Source organism: Leuresthes tenuis, unplaced genomic scaffold, assembly GCF_036924035.1.
Source record: "Leuresthes tenuis unplaced genomic scaffold, fLeuTen1.0.hap1 SCAF_10, whole genome shotgun sequence".
Lineage (NCBI taxonomy): Eukaryota > Metazoa > Chordata > Actinopteri > Atheriniformes > Atherinopsidae > Leuresthes > Leuresthes tenuis.
In genome coordinates, this window is record NW_027325364.1 from 342,501 (window position 1) to 369,934 (window position 27,434).

At 50.1% G+C, this 27,434-nt stretch overlaps 2 protein-coding genes across 7 annotated transcripts in view; both read right to left on the reverse strand.

The window, feature by feature from the left end:
* Positions 1 to 6,657, reverse strand: part of myo1eb (myosin IEb) — a 20,396-nt gene extending 13,739 nt beyond the window's left edge. The window contains 12 exon segments of the mRNA XM_072393420.1: positions 1,546 to 1,626; positions 1,701 to 1,897; positions 2,001 to 2,133; positions 2,205 to 2,339; positions 2,413 to 2,544; positions 2,618 to 2,707; positions 2,902 to 2,989; positions 4,322 to 4,401; positions 4,403 to 4,417; positions 4,657 to 4,746; positions 4,827 to 4,964; positions 6,371 to 6,657. Coding sequence (XP_072249521.1) covers positions 1,546 to 1,626; positions 1,701 to 1,897; positions 2,001 to 2,133; positions 2,205 to 2,339; positions 2,413 to 2,544; positions 2,618 to 2,707; positions 2,902 to 2,989; positions 4,322 to 4,401; positions 4,403 to 4,417; positions 4,657 to 4,746; positions 4,827 to 4,964; positions 6,371 to 6,373 — 1,182 coding nt within the window. The 5' untranslated portion in view covers positions 6,374 to 6,657.
* Positions 6,658 to 8,141: 1,484 nt separating this feature from the next.
* pi4kb (phosphatidylinositol 4-kinase, catalytic, beta) lies at positions 8,142 to 26,754 on the reverse strand. Of its 6 annotated transcripts, none has more exons than XM_072393421.1 (14): positions 26,324 to 26,754; positions 24,009 to 24,092; positions 23,220 to 23,886; positions 22,197 to 22,556; positions 20,670 to 20,714; positions 18,863 to 19,090; positions 17,556 to 17,783; positions 17,231 to 17,340; positions 13,880 to 13,984; positions 12,630 to 12,753; positions 12,283 to 12,548; positions 12,077 to 12,209; positions 8,762 to 8,882; positions 8,142 to 8,675 (listed from the first exon to the last, which is right to left on the reverse strand). In XM_072393421.1, exons 3-14 carry the CDS (start codon positions 23,856 to 23,858, stop codon positions 8,494 to 8,496), a joined length of 2,541 nt encoding a protein of 846 aa, XP_072249522.1. In that variant the 5' UTR covers positions 23,859 to 23,886; positions 24,009 to 24,092; positions 26,324 to 26,754; the 3' UTR covers positions 8,142 to 8,493. The 6 variants fall into 6 exon arrangements, with proteins under 6 accessions (XP_072249522.1, XP_072249524.1, XP_072249527.1 ...); XM_072393423.1 differs by having other exon boundaries at positions 26,656 to 26,737; XM_072393426.1 differs by lacking the exon at positions 26,324 to 26,754 and adding an exon at positions 25,935 to 26,056.
* Positions 26,755 to 27,434: the final 680 nt, after the last annotated feature.

A 27,434-nucleotide genomic window follows, 5' to 3' on the forward strand; every position in this document is an offset into this window, starting at 1 on the left:
GTCCCCGTATTGGACGCCGTATTGGTCCCCGTATTGGACGCCGTATTGGACGCCGTATTGGACGCCGTATTGGACGCCGTATTGGTCGCCGTATTGGTCGCCGTATTGGACGCCGTATTGGTCCCCGTATTGGACGCCGTATTGGTCCCCGTATTGGTCGCCGTATTGGACGCCGTATTGGACGCCGTATTGGTCGCCGTATTGGTCCCCGTATTGGTCGCCGTATTGGTCCCCGTATTGGTCGCCGTATTGGTCCCCGTATTGGTCCCCGTATTGGACGCCGTATTGGTCCCCGTATTGGACGCCGTATTGGTCCCCGTATTGGACGCCGTATTGGACGCCGTTTTGGACGCCGTATTGGTCGCCGTATTGGACGCCGTTTTGGACGCCGTTTTGGACGCCGTTTTGGACGCCGTTTTGGACGCCGTATTGGTCCCCGTATTGGTCGCCGTATTGGTCCCCGTATTGGTCCCCGTATTGGACGCCGTATTGGACGCCGTATTGGTCCCCGTATTGGACGCCGTATTGGTCCCCGTATTGGACGCCGTATTGGTCCCCGTATTGGACGCCGTATTGGTCCCCGTATTGGACGCCGTATTGGACGCCGTATTGGACGCCGTATTGGTCGCCGTATTGGTCCCCGTATTGGTCCCCGTATTGGTCCCCGTATTGGACGCCGTATTGGTCCCCGTTTTGGACGCCGTATTGGTCCCCGTATTGGTCCCCGTATTGGACGCCGTATTGGACGCCGTATTGGTCCCCGTATTGGACGCCGTATTGGACCCCGTATTGGTCCCCGTATTGGACCCCGTATTAGACGCCGTATTGGTCCCCGTATTGGTCCCCGTATTGGTCCCCGTATTGGTCCCCGTATTGGACGCCGTATTGGACCCCGTATTGGTCCCCGTATTGGTCCCCGTATTGGACGCCGTATTGGTCCCCGTATTGGTCGCCGTATTGGTCCCCGTATTAGACGCCGTATTGGTCCCCGTATTGGACGCCGTATTGGTCCCCGTATTGGTCCCCGTATTGGTCGCCGTATTGGACGCCGTATTGGTCGCCGTATTGGACGCCGTATTGGTCCCCGTATTGGACGCCGTATTGGTCCCCGTATTGGACGCCGTATTGGTCCCCGTATTGGTCCCCGTATTGGTCCCCGTATTGGACGCCGTATTGGACGCCGTATTGGACGCCGTATTGGACGCCGTTTTGGACGCCGTATTGGACGCCGTTTTGGACGCCGTATTGGACGCCGTATTGGTCCCCGTATTGGACGCCGTATTGGACGCCGTATTGGACGCCGTATTGGACGCCGTATTGGACGCCGTATTGGTCACACTTATATTGGGTTTGGTAACTGTCAGAGCTCATTTCTAAATAAAGTTATTAGTATTTGATCGGTTTAAGTTTGGCTGTGGCCTTAATAAACAGATTTGTGTTTATTGGGGTCATTTGGATCCAAAGAGCCGGTTCTTAACACCCGGATCAGGTGTTAATGAACCAGAACTGCTCGGTTCTGCAGATGGAAGTAAAGCGTGTTCGTACCTGGAAGATCTCGAAGCCGTAGATGTCGAGGACTCCGATGTTGAGGTCCTCCTGGTCCTTCTGCATGGCTTTATTAACACACTGACACAGACACAGAACCTCTGAGTAACCAGCAGAACCACAGAGACCGAATCTGAGCTGGCAGACAGACTCACATCAACCAGGAAGTCGAAGAGCCGCGTGTACAGAGCTTTGGACAGAGCGTCTCTGGAGAAGCAGGCCTGCTCGGTGTTCAGGGTGACGGAGATGGACTCCGTCTGGCCGCCCCACTTACTGTCCATCACCCTGCTGGTGAGTTTGCTGCAGAGGCCGTCCTGAGGGATGCCCAGCAGGAAGGAAGGGAAGGCCAGGACTGAGGGGAAGCAGACAGAGCAACAGCTTAGCAACTCAGACTCACATCTGGACAGAATGGTGTCTCCCAGCTGCAGTGCATCATGGGTACAGGGGCGCCTCACAGTCCTGACTCTCCACCACAGCGTAGTTGTTCTCCTCTCTGAAACTGATGTTTCCCAGATGAAGAATTCCTGCAACGAGCTGAAGAACCGAGTCCTGGTCGTCCGCAGACAGACCCACAACCGCCATGGCGCCCTGAGAGACAACAGACGGTTACACAGGTGCGTCCTCACAGGTGCGTGCAGGTGAGACCGATGGCCACCGACCGTGGTGTCGGAGAACTCCTTCTTGTCGTTGACGTCCTCCACAGTGTAGGTTCCTGATTGGTTCAAGTAATAGTAGTAGTCGGGAGTGGTGATCCCGAGGTTCTCCCGCTGCTCCCCACTGGCCCCGCCCAGAAGCTGACATCACACAGGTGCGTCAGACAGACAGCAGGTGCTGAGTGTATGCAGAACACATCAAGTGTGGCGGTACCTGGTAGTAGATGTGGAAGTTTCTCTCTCCTGGATTCTGGGAGACGACCCGACTTTTCTCCAGCAGGAAGTTGGAGATTTTCCCTCCATCGGGAGCTCCGCCCCGACTGAACTGGATCTCAAAGTATTTTCCCTGCAGGAGCCTCAGAGAGTCAGCTGGCGTCTGGACGTGTGAACACATGCTTCTGCTTCTTATTCATACTCACAAATCTGCTAGAGTTGTTGTTGCGGACAGTCTTGGCGTTTCCAAAGGCCTCCAGCAGCGGGTTGGACTGCAGGATGATGTCTTTAACATGCTGTCCACAGAAGAAGAGTCAGCCACCGCAACCATGGCAACAGTGTGTAAACAGAGAGTTCAGGCTGTGTTTGTGTGTGATGGCATAGATTCATGTCAACACAAGAAACTGATGATGACATCATAACATGCTGTAACTCAGATGGTTTATCTGAGGTCAGTGAGCCTGTGAGCTGGTCATGTGATCACGCTGACCTGAACTTTGTCTCCGCCTCCAGAGACTTTGGACACGTAGCTCATGATGTATTTGGCAGCGACGGTTTTTCCAGCTCCGCTTTCGCCACTGAGACACAAAGATTCAGACTATAAAGATTCAAAGATTCAGACTATAAAGACTGAAACTACAAAGATTCAGACTACAAAGATTCAGACTACAAAGATTCAGACTACAAAGATTCAGACTACAAAGATTCAGACTACAAAGATTCAGACTATAAAGATTCAAACTACAAAGACTGAAACTACAAAGATTCAGACTACAAAGATTCAGACTACAAAGACTGAAACTACAAAGATTCAGACTACAAAGATTCAGACTACAAAGATTCAGACTACAAAGATTCAGACTATAAAGATTCAAACTACAAAGACTGAAACTACAAAGATTCAGACTACAAAGATTCAGACTACAAAGACTGAAACTACAAAGATTCAGACTATAAAGATTCAGACTACAAAGATTCAAACTACAAAGACTGAAACTACAAAGATTCAGACTATAAAGATTCAGACTACAAAGATTCAAAGACTGAAACTACAAAGATTCAAACTACAAAGATTCTAAGATTCAAACTACAAAGATTCAGACTATAAAGATTCAAACTACAAAGACTGAAACTACAAAGATTCAGACTACAAAGATTCAGACTACAAAGACTGAAACTACAAAGATTCAGACTATAAAGATTCAGACTACAAAGATTCAAACTACAAAGACTGAAACTACAAAGATTCAGACTATAAAGATTCAGACTACAAAGATTCAAAGACTGAAACTACAAAGATTCAAACTACAAAGATTCTAAGATTCAAACTACAAAGATTCAGACTATAAAGATTCAAAGATTCAGACTATAAAGACTGAAACTACAAAGATTCAGACTACAAAGATTCAGACTACAAAGATTCAGACTACAAAGATTCAGACTATAAAGATTCAAACTACAAAGACTGAAACTACAAAGATTCAGACTACAAAGATTCAAACTACAAAGACTGAAACTACAAAGATTCAGACTACAAAGATTCAGACTACAAAGACTGAAACTACAAAGATTCAGACTATAAAGATTCAGACTACAAAGATTCAAACTACAAAGACTGAAACTACAAAGATTCAGACTATAAAGATTCAGACTACAAAGATTCAAACTACAAAGACTGAAACTACAAAGATTCAGACTATAAAGATTCAGACTACAAAGATTCAAAGACTGAAACTACAAAGATTCAAACTACAAAGATTCTAAGATTCAAACTACAAAGATTCAGACTATAAAGATTCAAAGATTCAAACTACAAGATTCAAACTATAAAGATTCAAAGATTCAAACCACAAAGATTCAAAGATTCAAACCACAAAGACTTCCTGTAAGTGTCTTTGTGTCAGACCCACCTGATGATGACGCACTGATTCTCGCAGTCGATCATCATGTTTCTGTAGACGTTGTCAGCCAGAGCGTAGATGTGGGGGGGGGTTCTCATACTGAGCCTGGGGGGGGGGGGGGGGGGGGTACAGGTAAAGCCTCACTGTCCAGGTGTGTGTGTTACAGTGTGTGTTTCTGTGTGTGTGTTTCTGTGTGTTACTGTGTGTGTGTTTCTGTGTGTGTTTCTGTGTGTTTCTGTGTGTGTTTCTGTGTGTGTTTCTGTGTGTGTGTTACAGTGTGTGTGTTACAGTGTGTGTGTTTCTGTGTGTGTGTTTCTGTGTGTGTCTCTGTGTGTGTGTCTCACCGCTCCCTGGTACAGCTCCACCTCCCTCTCGGTGAAATATGGCAGCTGTTTAAATGGATTCACTGAGATCAGCACCGGCCCGATGTACGTCTGAAGCGACCGGGTCAAGGATCAGAACCAGAACTCTTGGACTGACTGAATAAAACGTGTCATGTGACTGTTAAAGATACGAAGATGTAGTCGTCCATGTATCTCTTCTTCAGGTTGTCCGTGATGGCGTCCTCGCTGATCTTGGACAGCAGAACCATGTCGTCCACGCCGCTCACTTTCACGTTCTGGGCCTGCCAATGATAGCGCTCCTTGCTGCCCTGGGGGGGGGGGGGGGGGGTTAGGATTTCAGCTGATCAATAAAGAAAACATCCAACTTATTAAAGCATCAACGATGTGAAAGCTTCTGATGACCCTTCTTTTCCTTTTAAGAGTCCGATAAGAAGGAGTTTATTACAGTTCAGATGCAGGTCAGAAAAACTAGAGGAAGAAATCCTTATTTTTAAAGCTTATTTCTGGATGAAATACGTTCATCTGCCTTAAAAAGAATTTCACAAAGTGAAACTAAACATCTTCTGGGAGAAAAGCTGCTCGCAGTCAGTTCTCCAAACGGCGCCACTGACAAGGCGCCACCTCCTCAGGTGATGTCATCAGCCCCCCCCTCCCAGGATATGCTGCAGTGCAGGGGCCCTTCTAAATATCCCGGGGCCCCACTGTGTGCTGGTCCATCCCTGCTGAATTCCCAGCATTCCTCAGTCCTGTGAGGGCACGCCGAGCGGCAGGACGCCGCACGCCGAGCGGCAGACCGCCGCACGCCGCAGGGTGTGCGTGCTGCGGTCTGAACTCGCTGTGAGTCGACAGAATAAAAAAACTCATCTCATCAGAACAAATTTTTACTGAAACAACTAAATAAAAACAAAACAAAGTCTCAGCCGGGAGAGTGTGGCCCCCACTGAGCTGCCTGAGCTGCCTGAGGGCCCCTGAGGGCCGGTGGCAGCTGGTCCTGCCGATGTTTATGATAAACAAACAAACACGAGGCAGCTCAGCGAGTAAATATAACGTTTGTCTGAGGCGTTAAACCGACGCCCATCTGCTGCCTGCTGCGCTCTGATTGGTCCGTTTGAATTTAAAACAAACAGATTGTTTACAGATCTCGCTGTAAACAAAAGAAAACAAGTGTTTCCATGGTAACAGGACTTTGTTTCTTTAATTTAAATCTCTAACATTTTAATGTTTTTGTTTGACTGCAGTTTGATTTTTATATTTTTACCCGAAACTTTGCATTTATTTTGTCACATTGAACTAAATAAATAAATAAATAAATAAATAAATAAATAATAAACATGTTTAATATTTATATATTTGATCATTTATTTAAATTAAAAACACATTTTTTATTCAGGACGTTAAATTTATGATTCTAACGAGCTGAAAAATCTGAGCTGAGAATCTGGACTTTGAGGAGTGAACCAGAACCAGGGTTAGGATCAGATCCAGGACCGGGTTCAGAACCAGAAGCAGCACCAGGGTCAGGATCAGATCCAGGACCGGGTTCAGAACCAGGGTCAGGATCAGGGTCAGGATCAGATCCAGGACTGGGTTCAGAACCAGAAGCAGCACCAGGGTCAGGATCAGATCCAGGACCGGGTTCAGAACCAGAAAGAGTTGAAACCTGCTTTAAACTCTTTGTGTTTGTCTAATGAAGGAATGAAGTCAGTGAACTCACCATGGCTGCTGCTTCACTTCCTGCTTCAGATCAAAGTTGAGAAACTGGACTCGGTCCAATCCAGGTGGATCTGGGTCAGCTGGGACTGAAGTTGGACCGGCTCAGTCCGGATCAGGCACCTTTAGTTTGGGTCAGTTTGGTTCAGTTCACCCTCAGTAACATGTTTCTCTCGTCACTCTTCAGTTTTCTTCCTTCAGTCTTCAGTGTCTCAACTCTCTGCAGGTGTGGGCAGGTAAGGCTCCTCCCACCTCCTCCTCAGACCTCTGGAATTCTGGGTAATGCAGTCTGAGTAAAGTCCATCTGAGTTCTGACCAGAACAAACAGACTGGACTCACCTTTAGACTCCAGCTTTCTTCTTATTTATAGATTCATTTAATTTACATTTATTTAGTTTTATTAATATATTTATAGATATAAAATAATTATATTTAAGAGTAATATTCAGAAAAAACTGATTTTAAATTGATCTCAGAAAATTAACTTTAATAAAGTAAAAGTTTGAAACAGCTCAGATCCAAAGATAAAACCAGCCGGTTGTGGATTAAAGCGATAAAGAATCTGAAAGTCCGTCTTCTCTTAAAAACGTAGAAACTGGTTTTTCAACAGCTGGTTTTCCAGCCCAGTTCGGTTCTGAAGGTTCTGAGCGAAGCCTCCTGGAAATGCTTTCATTTGGGTTCAACTCTCTGAACATCTGGGCTTCTTCAGTCGTTAAAAACATTTAATTATCAGGGAAATGGGTCCCAAGTCCAGTGTTCACCAGCTGGAGAATCCATGATGTCACCAGTGATGTCACCACATGCAAATTAGCTGATTTAATTATTACCTTCTTAAACGCCGGGTCCCAGTATTTCCTGTTTCTCTTCATCTTTGATCGTTGTTAAAATGTAAAATAAACTTAAATATCTTTAAATTAAATAACTCTTCTTCAGGGTCCTGGTACAGATTTATAACCTGAGAGCTCTGACAGCCACACACCAAACGGCTTCATTCTCAGTTACTTACATTTCCCTGGTGTGCAGCCGGACCACAGACTGCTGGTTCTGATCCATCTGTGATTAACGAGTCATTGATCCGGGCTGTTAAAGCCCCACAGACAGGAAGCAGGGACCAGGGGTTTCAGCCTTTAGAACGGCTGCTTAACAGGGACACGACTCGCCAGAGTTCACACATTTATTGCTGTAACTGTGGGTCCAAGTGTTGCTGGTGCTGCATTCAAAACAATAGGAAATCTGAACGTTCCATCTCATGAAAACAATTATCCTGATCAGGATTTAAAACCTGCTGAGTTTATAAATGAATCTTAGGTCAGAAATATCTTTGTTTTTAAAGCTCATTGTTCACACAGACATCATTACTGGAGCAATGGTTCACATACTTTCCTGAGTAGGACTCTTATGTTTCTGCTTACACACGTGAATTAATAAAGTTATTGACCAATGGGTGCAGTTATCAGGGTGGGTATGACTTATTATTAAAAAGTGTTTCAGCTCTACTTCTGTATTTAATCTAATCTTTAAATTCTTCACCTGAAAACTAACTGAAGCTGTTGGATAAACAGAAAAGAAACAGGACAAAATGTCAGGATGCAGTGCCTGGAAGACAAGACTGAGGGTAAAACCTTTAGCTTTTACTTCAGAGCAGAGCAGGGCTGGACTGTTTCCGTGGGTCTGTTTAATCATCTCTGAGTTAGTTTCAGCCGCTCTGCAGCTGCTGATTTCCTCACCTGGTGACCTTCACCTGTTCAGGTGAAACAGGGAGACAGACGAAGAGCTGCAGGTCGACACCAGCTGGTTTTAATGGCTCAAAAACAGAAGCTAAACAGCTAAAATATGAGAAACACGCTCTGGTCCTTTAATCAGTCCGTTTTCAGCTCAACTTCCTGTTCACCTCCACACACAAACCACCTGCTCATTGTTCACATTTCAAATTAAAACTGGGCCCCTCTGATTGGCTGAGAGTCCTGTTGAGCAGCCAATGAGAGGCTTTTTCAAATTAGGAAAAATAAATCAAAGGAGACGAAGAAACAGAAACATTCTAAACAAAAGACGCCACATAAAAGATTTAGGAGACAACTGGAATAAAAGAGGGTGGAGTTATAAAAGCACGAGGGTCACATGTCTGAGTCACATGATGCCGTTGGTGAGGTACTGGAAGCCATCGTACAGTTTGGTGGTGAGCGACCTCATTGATCCGTCCACCAGCTGATCGATCAGCAGCTGCAGCTGCTCCTCCGTCAGACTCATGTGGAAGCGCTCCTTCAGGCCTCGCATGGTGCTGGAACCGTGGAAGCAGGGCAGCTGGGAGCCTGGGGGCACACAGGGGGGAGTCAGCACCTTCACTGCAGTCAGGTGGAAACACAGCTGCTGGGCTGTGGGCGGGGCTCCGACTCACCTTGCTGCATTATCTCCACGATCTGCAGCACCCGGTCCATGTGCTTCCTGGCTGCGATCAGACCTTGCAGCATCAGCATCTTGTAGTAGTTAAACATGTCACCGTCCGGGCCGCCCATCACCTGACAGACAAGAAAGAGGGTTCAGTTTCAGTTTGTCACCTTTGAGTGAAGCAACTCAGGAGATGAGACGGGAGGAGTAAGATTAGAAAAACGCCACAAGAGGCCCGAGGGTGAACGGAACCTTCCAACTGGGGCTCGAAGGTGAACGGAACCTTCCAACTGGGGCTCGAAGGTGAACGGAACCTTCCAACTGGGGCTCGAAGGTGAACGGAACCTTCCAACTGGGACCCTAAGGTGAACGGAACCTTCCAACTGGGGCTCTAAGGTGAACGGAACCTCCCAACTGGGGCTCTAAGGTGAATGGAACCTTCCAACTGGGGCTCTAAGGTGAACAGAACCTCCCAACTGGGGCTCTAAGGTGAACGGAACCTCCCAACTGGGGCTCTAAGGTGAACGGAACCTCCCAACTGGGGCTCTAAGGTGAACGGAACCTCCCAACTGGGGCCCTAAGGTGAACGGAACCTCCCAACTGGGGCTCTAAGGTGAACGGAACCTCCCAACTGGGGCTCTAAGGTGAACGGAACCTCCCAACTGGGGCTCTAAGGTGAACGGAACCTCCCAACTGGGGCTCTAAGGTGAACGGAACCTTCCAACTGGGGCTCTAAGGTGAACGGAACCTCCCAACTGGGGCTCTAAGGTGAACGGAACCTCCCAACTGGGGCTCTAAGGTGAACGGAACCTTCCAACTGGGGCTCTAAGGTAAACGGAACCTCCCAACTGGGGCCCTAAGGTGAACGGAACCTCCCAACTGGGGCCCTAAGGTGAACGGAACCTTCCAACTGGGGCTCTAAGGTGAACGGAACCTCCCAACTGGGGCTCTAAGGTGAACGGAACCTCCCAACTGGGGCTCGAAGGTGAACGGAACCTCCCAACTGGGGCTCTAAGGTGAACGGAACCTCCCAACTGGGGCTCTAAGGTGAACGGAACCTCCCAACTGGGGCTCTAAGGTGAACGGAACCTTCCAACTGGGGCTCTAAGGTGAACGGAACCTCCCAACTGGGGCTCTAAGGTGAACGGAACCTCCCAACTGGGGCTCTAAGGTGAACGGAACCTTCCAACTGGGGCTCTAAGGTGAACGGAACCTCCCAACTGGGGCTCTAAGGTGAACGGAACCTTCCAACTGGGGCTCTAAGGTGAACGGAACCTTCCAACTGGGGCTCTAAGGTGAACGGAACCTCCCAACTGGGGCTCTAAGGTGAACGGAACCTTCCAACTGGGGCTCTAAGGTGAACGGAACCTCCCAACTGGGGCTCTAAGGTGAATGGAACCTTCCAACTGGGGCTCTAAGGTGAATGGAACCTTCCAACTGGGGCTCTAAGGTGAACAGAACCTCCCAACTGGGGCTCTAAGGTGAATGGAACCTTCCAACTGGGGCTCTAAGGTGAACAGAACCTCCCAACTGGGGCTCTAAGGTGAACGGAACCTTCCAACTGGGGCTCTAAGGTGAACGGAACCTCCCAACTGGGGCCCTAAGGTGAACGGAACCTCCCAACTGGGGCTCTAAGGTGAACGGAACCTCCCAACTGGGGCTCTAAGGTGAACGGAACCTTCCAACTGGGGCTCTAAGGTAAACGGAACCTCCCAACTGGGGCTCTAAGGTAAACGGAACCTCCCAACTGGGGCCCTAAGGTGAACGGAACCTTCCAACTGGGGCGCTAAGGTGAACGGAACCTCCCAACTGGGGCTCTAAGGTGAACGGAACCTCCCAACTGGGGCTCGAAGGTGAACGGAACCTCCCAACTGGGGCTCTAAGGTGAACGGAACCTCCCAACTGGGGCTCTAAGGTGAACGGAACCTCCCAACTGGGGCTCTAAGGTGAATCGAACCTCCCAACTGGGGCCCTAAGGTGAACGGAACCTTCCAACTGGGGCTCTAAGGTGAACAGAACCTCCCAACTGGGGCTCTAAGGTAAACGGAACCTCCCAACTGGGGCTCTAAGGTGAACGGAACCTCCCAACTGGGGCTCGAAGGTGAACGGAACCTCCCAACTGGGGCCCTAAGGTGAACGGAACCTTCCAACTGGGGCGCTAAGGTGAACGGAACCTCCCAACTGGGGCTCGAAGGTGAACGGAACCTCCCAACTGGGGCTCTAAGGTGAACGGAACCTCCCAACTGGGGCCCTAAGGTGAACGGAACCTTCCAACTGGGGCGCTAAGGTGAACGGAACCTCCCAACTGGGGCTCGAAGGTGAACGGAACCTCCCAACTGGGGCTCTAAGGTGAACGGAACCTCCCAACTGGGGCTCTAAGGTGAACGGAACCTCCCAACTGGGGCTCTAAGGTGAATCGAACCTCCCAACTGGGGCCCTAAGGTGAACGGAACCTCCCAACTGGGGCCCTAAGGTGAACGGAACCTTCCAACTGGGGCGCTAAGGTGAACGGAACCTCCCAACTGGGGCTCGAAGGTGAACGGAACCTCCCAACTGGGGCTCTAAGGTGAACGGAACCTCCCAACTGGGGCTCTAAGGTGAACGGAACCTCCCAACTGGGGCTCTAAGGTGAATCGAACCTCCCAACTGGGGCCCTAAGGTGAACGGAACCTCCCAACTGGGGCCCTAAGGTGAACGGAACCTTCCAACTGGGGCTCTAAGGTGAACGGAACCTCCCAACTGGGGCTCTAAGGTGAACGGAACCTCCCAACTGGGGCTCTAAGGTGAACGGAACCTTCCAACTGGGGCGCTAAGGTGAACGGAACCTCCCAACTGGGGCTCGAAGGTGAACGGAACCTCCCAACTGGGGCTCGAAGGTGAACGGAACCTCCCAACTGGGGCTCTAAGGTGAACGGAACCTCCCAACTGGGGCTCGAAGGTGAACGGAACCTCCCAACTGGGGCGTTGTTTATGTTTATGTATTTAGCAGACGCTTTTATCCAAAGCGACTTACAGGTAGGCAGGTAGGGTAAGGGGGGGTCTTGCCTAAGGACCCCTACTGGAGGTAGAACCTTTCATGCAGGGGATTTGAACCCAGATCACCCACATGAGAGTTGGCAATCTTACCACCACACTATCACAGTTCCTAAGTTGAACGGAACCACCTGCCTCAGGTTCTGATAGAACCTCTTGAAGTACCCTGGTTCTAACAGAATCTCCTGAAAGACCCTGATTCTAAAAGAACAACCTGAATCGGGGAGCAACAGAACCTCATGAAGGATCCCGGTTATGACAGGACTTCCTGACCCGGGTGGGATGCACTCACGTCCACGAACTCCGCGGTCAGCTTGAAGGCAGACGTCTCAAAGCCGAGGTTTTTTGGCGAGCTGGACAGGATGAAGCCAAAGTCGATGTGGATGATGTGGCCGTCGGCGTCCAGCAGGATGTTCCCGTTGTGCCTGAGGACAGAGAGTTTCAGAGTCTGTGGCGTCAGAGCTGACAGGTGCGAGGGGCTCACCTGTGTTTGCTCACCTGTCTTTGACCTGCAGCAGGTAGCAGATGAGGCTGTATCCGGCACAGCTCTGCACAAAGTTCCTCTGAGCCGACAGGAAGTTCTCGGTGGTCGGGGCGCCGTGCTCCTGCAGGAAGTAGTCGAGCAAAGACAGCTGACTCTGCTTCTTCACCTGGTGGAGCGACACGGCATTCATCACCGGCTCGATCATCCCGCTGTCCGATGACAGAACCAGGATCTTATAGGGCTTGATCCACAGCGGCACTCGCTCCTGCTCCCAGATCGACTGTAAGGGCGGAACCAATCACAGGAAGTGTCAGAGGCGGGGGGGGGCAGGGTCATGGGTCATGTGATGTCACAGCCTTACCTTCAGCTGCTGCAGCACCTGGAAGGCGAGCAGCTCCTGTCGCAGGTCGTCGCCACACTTCACAATGACGGACAGAAGCCTCCAGGTGGGAAGGTGACCGTATGGGGAGCCCTCCCGGATCCTCCTGCAGGAGATGCACAAAGGTTCTGAAAGGTTCTGGAGCGGCAGCTCGTCGGAACACAAATGTCCACATCTTTGGAATCTTAGGAACATCAGCAGGTGATCATTTACTGGCTGTGGTCATGTGACCTGTGACCTTTATCACCAAGGAAACCAAGGAGGCACAATTCATCTCATTTTAATCTGGACCCTGAAGTTTGAAACAAACCCAGCAGCGCTCCCTGCTGAACACCTGCCTGCATGAGCCAATCACAGCTGTTCTACGAGCTTCCTGGTTTGGACCAGCAGCGACCTGAGGACAGATCTACAGAACCCAAAGAGCCGGTTCCATCATCTGCTGTTTGGGTTCAGGTGAAGCTAACCAGGAACAGGTCAGCTGCAGAGTTCCTGAAGCATCTGAACACAAACTGCAGGAAAAACGGTCCAAAAACGGTCCAACATCAACCAGCACCGACCCGGGTTCCTCTGTTTGAATCATTAAACAGGAAGAGAAAGCAGGGCCCGGTTGGTCCATTCTGTGAGAAGCTTTTTACTCTCAGAGTTTATCTGGATCAGCAGTTCTGAGTTTATCTGGATCAGCAGCTTGGTTCTGAGGAGCAGAAGCAGGAATGTTTTTATTCTGAGTTTATCTGGATCAGCAGCTTGGTTCTGAGGAGCAGAAGCAGGAACTCTCAGAGTGGATGGAAGTTCTGCTCACAGAGGAGAGGAAGAAACGCTCTGAGCCTAATCTGCTGTTCTCAGAAAATGTAAAGAAAGTAGCTTCAGAGCGCCGTATTGTTCCGGTTATAAGGCCCATTAAATGAAACCAAACTCAGATCAGTCCAACTTTATTCAGCTCACTGGTTGTGCAGCTGTGACTGAGTTTGAACGCACAGATCGTGTTACTCCGCGAGGCTCGTAACTACGGTGGCTGTAATGCTCAATCCATCGAGCAGTAGGTTGTCCAAAGTCCTGCTACTGTCCAAACCTTCTAAAAATGTCAGATGTTCACCTGAGAAACCAGACCAGAACAGCTCTGTTTCCAGGGAGGAGCAGCGCTGCCTGGAAGTCTGAACTGAGGGAACAGAAGGCGTGGAGCACACCTGACGGAGGGAACAGAAGGCGTGGAGCACACCTGACGGAGAACCTACCGCACTTTCTCCTCCCAGGGCTCCTTCAGGGCCACGGCTGATGGGTCCTCGGGGTCCCGTCTGAAGGTGGTGGGGGCCTGAGCGAGCTGCTCTGACAGACGGCGCCTGAAGCACACACAGGAGAACTTTACCTGACAGAAGATGAGCTGCATTTAAGCTTCTCCTCACATATAAAGTAATAACAGTAAAAACAGCACAACACCAAAAAATAAACAACACAAGCAGAAAGTGACGCCTCCAGCTGATCCAAAACCCTGCAGCTAGAGTTCTGCTGAGATCTAACAGCAGAGATCATGTTTCTCCAGTTTTAGCTTCTCTTCATTGGCTCCCTGTTAAATTCAGAATAGAATTTAAGATTCTTCTCCTCACATATAAAGCTCTTAATGACCGAGCTCCATCACATCTTAAAGATCTCACAGTTGGATATTTCCCCAACAGAGCACTTTGCTCTCAGGCTGCAGGTTTCCTTGTGGTTCCCAGAGTTTCTAAAAGCAGAATGGGAGGCAGAGCCTTCAGTTATCAGGCCCCTAAAAGCAGAATGGGAGGCAGAGCCTTCAGTTATCAGGCCCCTAAAAGCAGAACGGGAGGCAGAGCCTTCAGTTATCAGGCCCCTAAAAGCAGAACGGGAGGCAGAGCCTTCAGTTATCAGGCCCCTAAAAGCAGAATGGGAGGCAGAGCCTTCAGTTATCAGGCCCCTAAAAGCAGAATGGGAGGCAGAGCCTTCAGTTATCAGGCCCCTAAAAGCAGAATGGGAGGCAGAGCCTTCAGTTATCAGGCCCCTAAAAGCAGAATGGGAGGCAGAGCCTTCAGTTATCAGGCCCCTAAAAGCAGAATGGGAGGCAGAGCCTTCAGTTATCAGGCCCCTAAAAGCAGAATGGGAGGCAGAGCCTTCAGTTATCAGGCCCCTAAAAGCAGAATGGGAGGCAGAGCCTTCAGTTATCAGGCCCCTAAAAGCAGAATGGGAGGCAGAGCCTTCAGTTATCAGGCCCCTAAAAGCAGAATGGGAGGCAGAGCCTTCAGTTATCAGGCCCCTAAAAGCAGAATGGGAGGCAGAGCCTTCAGTTATCAGGCCCCTAAAAGCAGAATGGGAGGCAGAGCCTTCAGTTATCAGGCCCCTAAAAGCAGAATGGGAGGCAGAGCCTTCAGTTATCAGGCCCCTAAAAGCAAAATGGGAGGCAGAGCCTTCGGTTATCAGGCCCCTAAAAGCAGAATGGGAGGCAGAGCCTTCGGTTATCAGGCCCCTAAAAGCAGAATGGGAGGCAGAGCCTTCGGTTATCAGGCCCCTAAAAGCAGAATGGGAGGCAGAGCCTTCGGTTATCAGGCCCCTAAAAGCAGAATGGGAGGCAGAGCCTTCGGTTATCAGGCCCCTAAAAGCAGAATGGGAGGCAGAGCCTTCGGTTATCAGGCCCCTAAAAGCAGAATGGGAGGCAGAGCCTTCGGTTATCAGGCCCCTAAAAGCAGAATGGGAGGCAGAGCCTTCGGTTATCAGGCCCCTAAAAGCAGAATGGGAGGCAGAGCCTTCAGTTATCAGGCCCCTAAAAGCAGAATGGGGGGCAGAGCCTTCAGTTATCAGGCCCCTAAAAGCAGAATGGGAGGCAGAGCCTTCAGTTATCAGGCCCCTAAAAGCAGAATGGGAGGCAGAGCCTTCAGTTATCAGGCCCCTAAAAGCAGAATGGGAGGCAGAGCCTTCAGTTATCAGGCCCCTAAAAGCAGAATGGGAGGCAGAGCCTTCAGTTATCAGGCCCCTAAAAGCAGAATGGGAGGCAGAGCCTTCAGTTATCAGGCCCCTAAAAGCAGAATGGGAGGCAGAGCCTTCAGTTATCAGGCCCCTAAAAGCAGAATGGGAGGCAGAGCCTTCAGTTATCAGGCCCCTAAAAGCAGAATGGGAGGCAGAGCCTTCAGTTATCAGGCCCCTAAAAGCAGAATGGGAGGCAGAGCCTTCAGTTATCAGGCCCCTAAAAGCAGAATGGGAGGCAGAGCCTTCAGTTATCAGGCCCCTAAAAGCAGAATGGGAGGCAGAGCCTTCAGTTATCAGGCCCCTAAAAGCAGAATGGGAGGCAGAGCCTTCAGTTATCAGGCCCCTAAAAGCCGAATGGGAGGCAGAGCCTTCAGTTATCAGGCCCCTAAAAGCCGAATGGGAGGCAGAGCCTTCAGTTATCAGGCCCCTAAAAGCCGAATGGGAGGCAGAGCCTTCAGTTATCAGGCCCCTAAAAGCCGAATGGGAGGCAGAGCCTTCAGTTATCAGGCCCCTAAAAGCAGAATGGGAGGCAGAGCCTTCAGTTATCAGGCCCCTAAAAGCAGAATGGGAGGCAGAGCCTTCAGTTATCAGGCCCCTAAAAGCAGAATGGGAGGCAGAGCCTTCAGTTATCAGGCCCCTAAAAGCAGAATGGGAGGCAGAGCCTTCAGTTATCAGGCCCCTAAAAGCAGAATGGGAGGCAGAGCCTTCAGTTATCAGGCCCCTAAAAGCAGAATGGGAGGCAGAGCCTTCAGTTATCAGGCCCCTAAAAGCAGAATGGGAGGCAGAGCCTTCAGTTATCAGGCCCCTAAAAGCAGAATGGGAGGCAGAGCCTTCAGTTATCAGGCCCCTAAAAGCAGAATGGGAGGCAGAGCCTTCAGTTATCAGGCCCCTAAAAGCAGAATGGGAGGCAGAGCCTTCAGTTATCAGGCCCCTAAAAGCAGAATGGGAGGCAGAGCCTTCAGTTATCAGGCCCCTAAAAGCAGAATGGGAGGCAGAGCCTTCAGTTATCAGGCCCCTAAAAGCAGAATGGGAGGCAGAGCCTTCAGTTATCAGGCCCCTAAAAGCAGAATGGGAGGCAGAGCCTTCAGTTATCAGGCCCCTAAAAGCAGAATGGGAGGCAGAGCCTTCAGTTATCAGGCCCCTAAAAGCAGAATGGGAGGCAGAGCCTTCAGTTATCAGGCCCCTAAAAGCCGAATGGGAGGCAGAGCCTTCAGTTATCAGGCCCCTAAAAGCCGAATGGGAGGCAGAGCCTTCAGTTATCAGGCCCCTAAAAGCCGAATGGGAGGCAGAGCCTTCAGTTATCAGGCCCCTAAAAGCAGAATGGGAGGCAGAGCCTTCAGTTATCAGGCCCCTAAAAGCAGAATGGGGGGCAGAGCCTTCAGTTATCAGGCCCCTAAAAGCAGAATGGGAGGCAGAGCCTTCAGTTATCAGGCCCCTAAAAGCAGAATGGGAGGCAGAGCCTTCAGTTATCAGGCCCCTCTCTGTGGAACCAGCTGCCAGTTTGGCTTCAGGAAGCAGACACCCTCTCTACCTTTAAGATCAGGCTGAAACTTTCCTTTCTGATGAAGCTTATAGTTAGGGATGGCTCAGGTGAGCCTGAAGTGTGTTCGGACCTGATGTCTCCAGCAGCGATGAACACGGGCTCTTTGCTCTCCAGGCTGGTGATGCTGTCCACAGAGAACTGGCTGATGTTGTCACAGCTGTTGGTGTGGCCCTCAGGAAGCTGGGGGGGGGATACATTTATTCATTTAGTTCCTGACACATTTATTCATTCTTTGATGCATTCATTCATTTTCTCTCTCTTCATCCGGGCCATGAAGGCAGCATTGGACCCACTAAAGACCCCTAAAGTTTCCCATTTGAAATGTCAAACATGACTCAGCCAGTTCAGACATAAACCCGGCGCTCGTGTTACTTCCCGTGGGGGCGGGGCCTCACCTCCACCTGCAGCTCTCCGATGTCGTCCACTGACCACGCCTCGTCATCGTTGTCGTAGTTCGGGACAATGGAGAAGCTTCCGGCTCGCTGCTCCGCCGTCATGCCGCAGTCCGGCAGGTTCTCCACCGAGCGCGTGCTCCTGATCCGGTTCTCTGGGATCCGGATCGGAACACTGGACGTCTCAAAGTTCTCACACTCCAGAACCTCCACGTAGATCAGGTAGGGGGCCTGAGCGGGCGACAAGGTCACATGACTGAGGTTTTTAACGGAATAAAAACAGAACATTTTGTGCTTTAAAGTCACTTTAACCTGAGTTCTGACCCAAAAGAAGAAAAAGCTGCTCCACCAGTGGGTCATTTCCTGAGTGGGGTTCAGTATCCATGATGGGAGGGTTCTGGGGCTGTAAGAACCAAGGCCCGGCAGGACAAGGTGGTTCTGATCCAAAGCAGCTGACGGTGGGAAGATAAACTGGTCTGCAGCTGGGTTTAGTTCCTGACCAAAACCCGTCAGAACCGCATGGGTTGGACAGCACAAAACCCGTCAGAACCGCATGGGTTGGACAGCGCAAAACCCGTCAGAACCGCATGGGTTGGACAGCACAAAACCCGTCAGAACCGCGTGGGTTGGACAGCTCAAAACCCGTCAGAACCGCATGGGTTGGACAGCAGGTGACGGTCAGGACACCAGAACTCAACTGCACGCCATAAGTCTGACCCACCAGCTGGTCCTTCAGGTTCTGTTTGGTCCAGTTTAACCCTTCAGAACCAACCACCTGCCCTTTAGCTTAATGTGACAGATGCTGAGCTGCTGTTCCTCCTCCTAACTGATCAGGATCTGATTAAAGACTTTTTACTGATTCTTCCTGACGTTCATTTCACTGATTTTCTTGTTTTTTTGTGGATAAAATGACAGAAAAACATGAAAAAGGTCAGAAGTTGGAGCAGTTTTGTTCATAGTTGTGTTCATGAACTCAGAAAAGGATCAAAAAGGAAATAATGAAAGAAAATCCTGAGGAAATGTGTTCAGAATCCAATGTGATGTCATCAGTGATGTCATCAGTGATGTCACCACATGCAGATTTACTGCCTCCATGGACTTTGGGTCAGACTCTGTTGAAACCTGGTTCCTTTAAATAAAGTTGGAGCTTAAAGGGTTAAAGATGTGACAGATTTAAACATATTCTGAACAGAACCTGAACGCGTTGCTCTGAGGCCTCAGAGTTTAACCGAACTGTTCGGGTCCATTTGGTTAACAGAACGCCACAGAGAGCAGAACCTCCCGCTGGACCGCCACCAGGTGCGTCTTACCTTGTCCTTGGAGTTGAGCACCACGGCCTGCGTGTGCGGCACTCGGACCACGTGGTGGTCGAAGGCGGCGGTGGGCAGCCACACCCGGGCCGGCAGCTTGTGGTTGAGCAGCGAGAGCTCGGAGATCAGCCGCTGGGTCTTCTGCTCCTTGGTGAGCAGCGTGGCCAGACGCTTCCCGATGCCCATCAGAGACTTCATGAACTCCCTCTGAGGAGCCAGGCGCACTGGCTGCAAACCAAGAGACAAACGGGTCAGGGCGCCAGGCGGCGAGGGGGCGGGGCCTCAGACACACGGCTCTGTGTGTCGGGTCAGAAACAGAACTTTGTCCTGTAACTGGGTCAGAGCCAAATGGAGCCAAACCTGCTCCGTCTGATCAATATTAACACGATTAACTGATCAGAGGTTCAGGATCAGAACCAGGACGAGTGGAGTTCTGTTAGCTTGTTAACTCCGACTGATCAATATTAACACGATTAACTGATCAGAGGTTCAGCATCAGAACCAGGACGAGTGGAGTTCTGTTAGCTTGTTAACTCCGACTGATCAATATTAACACGATTAACTGATCAGAGGTTCAGCATCAGAACCAGGACGAGTGGAGTTCTGTTAGCTTGTTAACTCCGACTGATCAATATTAACACGATTAACTGATCAGAGGTTCAGGATCAGAACCAGGACGAGTGGAGTTCTGTTAGCTTGTTAACTCCGACTGATCAATATTAACACGATTAACTGATCAGAGGTTCAGCATCAGAACCAGGACGAGTGGAGTTCTGTTAGCTTGTTAACTCCGACTGATCAATATTAACACGATTAACTGATCAGAGGTTCAGGATCAGAACCAGGACGAGTGGAGTTCTGTTAGCTTGTTAACTCCGACTGATCAATATTAACACGATTAACTGATCAGAGGTTCAGGATCAGAACCAGGACGAGTGGAGTTCTGTTAGCTTGTTAACTCCGACTGATCAATATTAACACGATTAACTGATCAGAGGTTCAGGATCAGAACCAGGACGAGTGGAGTTCTGTTAGCTTGCTAACTCCGACTGATCAATATTAACACGATTAACTGATCAGAGGTTCAGGATCAGAACCAGGACGAGTGGAGTTCTGTTAGCTTGCTAACTCCGACTGATCAATATTAACACGATTAACTGATCAGAGGTTCAGGATCAGAACCAGGACGAGTGGAGTTCTGTTAGCTTGTTAACTCCGACTGATCAATATTAACACGATTAACTGATCAGAGGTTCAGGATCAGAACCAGGACGAGTGGAGTTCTGTTAGCTTGCTAACTCCGACTGATCAATATTAACACGATTAACTGATCAGAGGTTCAGCATCAGAACCAGGACGAGTGGAGTTCTGTTAGCTTGTTAACTCCGACTGATCAATATTAACACGATTAACTGATCAGAGGTTCAGGATCAGAACCAGGACGAGTGGAGTTCTGTTAGCTTGCTAACTCCGACTGATCAATATTAACACGATTAACTGATCAGAGGTTCAGGATCAGAACCAGGACGAGTGGAGTTCTGTTAGCTTGTTAACTCCGACTGACCCGACACACAGACACAGCAGATCGATCGATCAATCAACCGATCGATCGATCAGTGGGAGGAGACATGATGACCCAGCTCAGATTGATTCACCCAGAACCGCCAACAGATCCATAAGAACAGAATCACAGAAGGCGAGTCCACAGACGGGAGCTTTGTCTTCTCTGCACAGCTTCACATCTGTGGACTGGACCAGAACCAGAACTCATTCCCCACCTTATAGAACATGAAGCAGCAGAACTTACTGGACCAGTATCAAACTCTAGACTGTCGGAGCTGGAGCTGCAGTCCTGAGGGTCAGAGGAAGAGGGGTTTGTGTTCACCTGGGTTCTGCAGACAGGTGTGCTGACCTTACCTGTACCAGTCCGAGGCCCAGTCTGAGGCCGCCTTCAGCAGGTTCTGCTGAGGTTCTGAGCTCATTCTACCCGAGTCAGAACATGCCCATCTGTTGCCAACAAACGCTTTCACATCACTTGGACTGTCTCGACCAATCAGACGCATGAGTGTCAGCTCGCTGTTTTCAAAGGATCGAGGCTCGTTTTTCTTTACAGAAAACAGGAAGAGGCGGGACCTGCCGACCCGGGTTCTACACCTGCTGGTGACTTCAGATGATCTGATATATGCTGCCAGGAACAGGAAGGCCTTTAGGAGGCAGAGCCTTCAGTTATCAGGCCCCTAAAAGCAGAATGGGAGGCAGAGCCTTCAGTTATCAGGCCCCTAAAAGCAGAATGGGAGGCAGAGCCTTCAGTTATCAGGCCCCTAAAAGCAGAATGGGAGGCAGAGCCTTCAGTTATCAGGCCCCTAAAAGCAGAATGGGAGGCAGAGCCTTCAGTTATCAGGCCCCTAAAAGCAGAATGGGAGGCAGAGCCTTCAGTTATCAGGCCCCTAAAAGCAGAATGGGAGGCAGAGCCTTCAGTTATCAGGCCCCTAAAAGCAGAATGGGAGGCAGAGCCTTCAGTTATCAGGCCCCTAAAAGCAGAATGGGAGGCAGTGCCTTCAGTTATCAGGCCCCTAAAAGCAGAATGGGAGGCAGAGCCTTCAGTTATCAGGCCCCTAAAAGCAGAATGGGAGGCAGAGCCTTCAGTTATCAGGCCCCTCTCTGTGGAACCAGCTGCCAGTTTGGCTTCAGGAAGCAGACACCCTCTCTACCTTTAAGATCAGGCTGAAACTTTCCTTTCTGATAAAGCTTATAGTTAGGGATGGCTCAGGTGAGCCTGAAACATCCCATAGTTCTGCTGCTATAGGCCCAGCCTGCTGGGGGAGCTCCCATGATGCACCTCTCCTCCCTCCATGTACAGATGACATCATTGCTGTCATTAACTTGTGTTTCTCTCTCTCAGCAGGTGTCTCTGGCCTGGTGTTACGCTGCTTGTTGTCCCCTCTTTCCTGTCCTCTCAGCCCCAGCTGGTCCAGGCAGATGGACCCTTCCTGGTTCTGGTTCTGATGGAGGTTTCTTCCTGGTTCTGGTTCTGATGGAGGTTTCTTCCTGGTTCTGGTTCTGATGGAGGTTTCTTCCTGTTAAAGGGAGTTTTTTCTCTCCACAGTCGCCTCCTGCAGCTCAGGACGGGGACTGGATCAGAAGTTTCAGTCTGCTGGTTTCCTTAGTTAGGACACTTTTTTATTGGCTCTGTATGAATTGGACTCATTTGGAATTCAATGAATTGAACCGTTTTATTTAGATTACATTTTGTTGGCACGGAGTTGTACTTTTCCTGAATATGGGACTTTTAATTTGCGTCTCAAACAGCGAGGTGTTAATGATGCCGCCTTACCTCGTCCGGGCTGCTCTCCACCTTCGGGTTGCTGGCTGTTCTCTTCAGGTTGCTGCTCAGACTGATGCTAACGGTGGCATCTGACTTGGAGCGCTGATGCGTCCGTTTGGATGGCGACAGGCTGTGTTCTCCACTCAGGTGGCCGGTAGCAGGGGATGCCGCGGGGCAGAATGGCGTCAGAGTCAGGAGCTCCCTGCGGGCTCGGGCCCCGGCCGGTTTCAGCTCATCTGACAGGATGAGCTTCCTCAGTTTGGTTCCTCGGGAGTGGCGCTGGGTGGAGATGTGCATGTCGGAGGAGTACGCCCCGAGGAGCCAGGCGCACTGCAGGCTGAAGGCGATGCTCTGCCGGCAGCGGTGCACCTGCAGCGAGCCACAGGGCAGGAAGTGATGTCAGACACAAAACAACCAATCAGGACACAAAGCTGCCATCGTGTTGTTCTAATCAATATCAGCACAAAACCAAACTGATCAACACTATTGATCATCCAGGTCATGTTCAGTGACCCCCTCCCCGCTGCTAGCCCCACCCCCTCCCCGCTCCGAGCCCCACCCCCTCCCCGCTCCTAGCCCCACCCCCTCCCGCTGCTAGCCCTAGCCCCACCCCCTCCCCCACCTAGCCCCACCCCCTCCCGCTCCTAGCCCCACCCCCTCCCGCTGCTAGCCCCACCCCCTCCCCGCTGCTAGCCCCACCCCCTCCCGCTGCTAGCCCCACCCCCTCCCGCTGCTAGCCCCTCCCCCTCCCCGCTGCTAGCCCCACCCCCTTCCCACTCGAGCCCCACCCCCTCCCGCTGCTAGCCCCACCCCCTCCCCGCTCCTAGCCCCACCCCCTCCCGCTGCTAGCCCCACCCCCACCTAGCCCCACACCCTCCCGCTCCTAGCCACACCCCCTCCCCGCTGCTAGCCCCACCCCCTCCCCGCTGCTAGCCCCACCCCCATCCCACTCGAGCCCCACCCCCTTCCCACTCGAGCCCCACCCCCTCCCGCTGCTAGCCCCACCCCCTCCCCACGGCTAGCCCCACCCACCACGTAAGGCTTGATGGCGTCGCCCACATCCTCGTCCATGTGGATGTACATGTTGAGCAGCTGCGGCAGGTAGAAGTCCACATCCTCGTGCGGGAAGCTGAACAGACGGTTTCCGATGTACGCCTGCACGCCAGGCTCCTTCGAGTTGTGCAGGTACGAGATCGCCATGGAGACGTCGAACAGCTTGGACTCGAACAGGCGCAGCAGCCACGACTGTTTGGACGGGTTGTGCCGCTGCCTCCGCCGCGCACTCTTCACCGAGCCGGGCGCCGGGCCCTCCGGGTCATCCTCCTCGTGAATCTTTGGCGGTTTGACGGCGGGGGCGGGAGACGCCGTGTCCAGCACCGCCCCGTTCTGCAGGTCGGTGGTGTCGCCCTCCACCTGTCGCAGCTTCACCTTCTGCAGGACCTCATGACACGCCTGCTGTGCCACATCTGCATCTATCACCAGGCTGAGCTCGGCCACGCCCTCACTGATGATGCCCAGGGGAGGCGTGGCGGGCTGGGCGGGGCCACAGGAGGAGGATGGGGTGGAGGGGAGGGACAGGGAGGAGGAGGAGGAGCAGACGGAAAGGGAGGGGGAGGGGCTGTTCTGGTCAGAGGAGGTGGGGGAAAGGTCCACCTGCGTGTCCTCCATCATGGCAGCTGGGAAGCTCCGCCCTTTTCCACTGAAACAGACAGAGGTCAGAGGTCACCTGAGCCGTGGACTCTGCTTATCAACAAATTAAACATGGCGTGGAAACCAGACAACTGGAGGAGCCAGGAGCCTCATTAGAGTGGTGAAACTGACTCATCAAACGGTCGTTCTGCGGCGGTCGGTCCTGATGAGGTCACTCTGACATCACTCTGCTCTGAACCCGATGAGCATCTGGAGCTGTTCAGGGAGGAAGGAGAGAACAATCTGACTTAGGATTTGTTTCTCAGAGAGACCGCTTCCCCTCTCACTTCCTGTTATCCTGCCGCTCTAAAACTATGAGTCATGACCACATGACCACGGTCTCGTGAAACGAATTAGTGACACGGAGGCGAACCAGCAGAAGAAAGCTGGGCCTCCCTCTTAGTTTGGGTGAATAATAATTCAGAAATCTTTCAAACGTGTTGGTTTAAAGATGCCGTCTGATGACCCGGCCCGGTTCACCGTGGACAGGACAGCATCAGATACTGAGCTCCGACACCCAGTTAACCTTCGACAAATTAATGAATGAACGTGTGCTACAGCTCTGTTAGCTTCCAGTTCTGTTAGCTTACAGCTCTGTTAGCTTACAGTTCTGTTCGCTTACAGCTCTGTTCGCTTACAGCTCTGTTAGCTTACAGCTCTGTTAGCTTACAGCTCTGTTAGCTTACAGCTCTGTTCGCTTACAGCTCTGTTCGCTTACAGCTCTGTTAGCTTACAGCTCTGTTAGCTTACAGCTCTGTTAGCTTACAGTTCTGTTAGCTTACAGTTCTGTTAGCTCAGAGCTGCTGTTAGCTTCCAGCTCTGTTAGCTTCCAGCTCTGTTAGCTTCCAGCTCTGTTAGCTCAGAGTTGCTGTTAGCTTACAGCTCTGTTAGCTCAGAGCTGCTGTGTTGTTGTTATTGGGGCTATCGGGGGGGCTTATAGAGGGGATGACGTCATCGCCCCCCTGCAGCTCATTCACTCCGGTAAGAACGTCCATCTTACTCAAAGTCGTCGTTCACGTTGTCAGAATCTGATAAATATCCTGCCATGTTGCACAAAACTATCAGCAGCAAACTCTGTGTGAAGTTAGCCGACTGTCACAGAGCACGGAGTGAATAAACTGTGCTGCAGGGGGGCGTGTGGATGAAGTGGTCCCAGTAGAGTGCCTGTGTAGAAATCCCTCCGTTAGCTCTCCTATAGCTGCAAGTAGCCACATAACAGCACCTATGAGCTAACAGCAGCTATGAGCTAACAGAGCTATGAGCTAACAGCAGCTATGAGCTAACAGAGCTATGAGCTAACAGCAGCTATGAGCTAACAGAGCTATGAGCTAACAGCAGCTATGAGCTAACAGAGCTATGAGCTAACAGAGCTATGAGCTAACAGCAGCTATGAGCTAACAGAGCTATGAGCTAACAGAGCTATGAGCTAACAGAGCTATAGTACACGTTCATTCATTCATTCTTCTTAAAGTATTGGTGAAATAAAGACAGATAAAGCCTTATTTAGAGGCTGCATCCTCTAAGCCCCGTTCTCTCCGTTATATGGATCTCCAGTTATCTAAATATCTTCTGAAGGACGCCGACTTTCACCAAACTGTTCTCAGTGAGCAGATGAACGGATTTCATGCCAGAAATAAGGTTTAAAAACACCGGAGTTCCCCTTTAAGACCGATCAGTAGCCAAGATTCAAGAAGCTTCATCTGTCCTGAGGGAAACTGATGTGCAACAGTTACGGTACCAGAGGGAAAGTACTAAATAACTAAATAAAATAAAAACTAAATAAAGCTAACATAAGTAACTGAATACAATATGTGCAAATGAGCCTCAATAAAAGACAATATATACAAAAAAAGTGATCTGGAGGAAGGGTCGCTTATCAGCTGATGGATCCGTCAGGTTCGTTTATTGGACCGGGTCTAATTCTGTTAGGCTGACTGATAAAATGAGCTGAAATTATTAATTGATCAACATAAATCTAAAGACAGTCGAACACATCTTTATCGATGAGAAGCTGTCCTGATCCAGGACTGGGTTCCGAGTTTCTAAGCAGTGACCCACCGAGAGTAAAGTTCTGGCCGTTCATCACCAGAAACGGACCAGCACGGAGCCAGCGGACCGCAGGACAGACACAATCCGGTCAGTGGATTAAAGGTCGAGGCTGGGTCACAGTTTAAAGTCCATTAAACACTGTTAGCTTCCAGCAGCTAGCTGTTAGCATGACCCAGACAACAGGTCCATTCAGAACCACTCACGGTTCGTACAATAGTCTCATCAGAACCACGAAAAACCCATGAGAGCGAGCGGATTAAAGACGTTCTGTACACTGATTTATTTATTTATTTTTTAAATAAGTAGCGGGCCGCCATCTTTGTTATGGTTCGGGGACAGAGGCGGAGCTTCAAAATAAGTTAAAACGTCTACTAACGGTTTATAAACGCAATAGTTACCATTCAGACGGAGATAGGAGTCTCTGGATGCCTCGGGAAGAGCTTCGGGACAGCTGTGTGTGGTGCAAACGACCTCCAGGGGCTTCTCAAACGCCGCCGTTTCATTAAAAACTAACGGTCAGCCTGTGCGGTTCAAACATGAACCGCTGCTAACTGCTAACAGCACGCAGCTATTTTAATGTTAGCATTAGCATTAGCCAGCCAACTGTTGCTAACTGCGCTCATTTCTTAATAAAACTGATTTTAGAGCTAAGCTTCGGAATGACGCCTCCACAGATGAGCTGTCCAAGTGGAAAGGCGTATCAGGGTGTCTCCAGGCGAGTCAGTCCTACCTGGTGACAGTTTAATGGTCTGAAATCACATCTTATGTCCTGTTGGACTCCATTGATTCTGTTTGATCCTCATCTCAGCTAACAGCCAGCAGGGGGCGACTTCTCTTCTTCTTCTCTTGTTTCCTGTGAAACTTCCGGTGCAGCACCGCAACGTTTTGGATGTAGTCACATAAACTCAACACTAATTGTAAAAGATTTGTTAAGACATACAAAACACATTAACAGGTCTGAGTCCGTTTTTATTCAAAGTTAAAATTTAAAATGTCCTATTAGCTGAAAACTTCCTTCAAGAAGCCTGGAGAACTATTCCTGAAGACTCCTTAAAGAAATGACAGAAAGCTTGTCTCAGAGGGTTCAGGCTGTGTTGGAGAATAAAGGAGCTCAGACCAGAGATTCACTTTAAAGCTGCTGAGAACTGAGAAAAAACTCTGTTTCTGCCTCAGATTCTGGGTTTATGTTCAGGTTTGAACATGTTTCAGTGAATCTCTGCAGCTGCTTCCTGTTTTTATATAAATTATAAAGAAATGAACTGCAGCTGTCAGTGTGGCTGTTCTTAATCAGATGATCTCAGACGCTGCTGAAATGATTTGACAACTGAGTTTTCTGCAAACATTTATTGTAAGTTCATAAAGTGAAATTCATCTTTCTTCATATTTGTAGACTCAACAGCAGCAGCTGTCTACAGCGTGTTTATACTTTAAACAGATTATAAGCTGCAGATGTGACACATTACAGGTTAGTAAGTGTTAGTTCTGACTGACAGAACAATAATCAGCATA

What these genes read in the sequence shown, in the direction of transcription:
- pi4kb (XM_072393422.1), bottom strand. Translation starts at nt 23,858, where the DNA reads ATGATGGAGGACACGCAGGTGGACCTTTCCCCCACCTCCTCTGACCAG. An exon ending in TAGAGTTTGATACTGGTCCA is followed by an intron (nt 19,091 to 20,669) that starts GTAAGTTCTGCT and finishes CTTGGTTTGCAG; the next exon opens with CCAGTGCGCCTGGCTCCTCA. An exon ending in AGGTGCTGCAGCAGCTGAAG is followed by an intron (nt 12,549 to 12,629) that starts GTAAGGCTGTGA and finishes CCGCCCTTACAG; the next exon opens with TCGATCTGGGAGCAGGAGCG.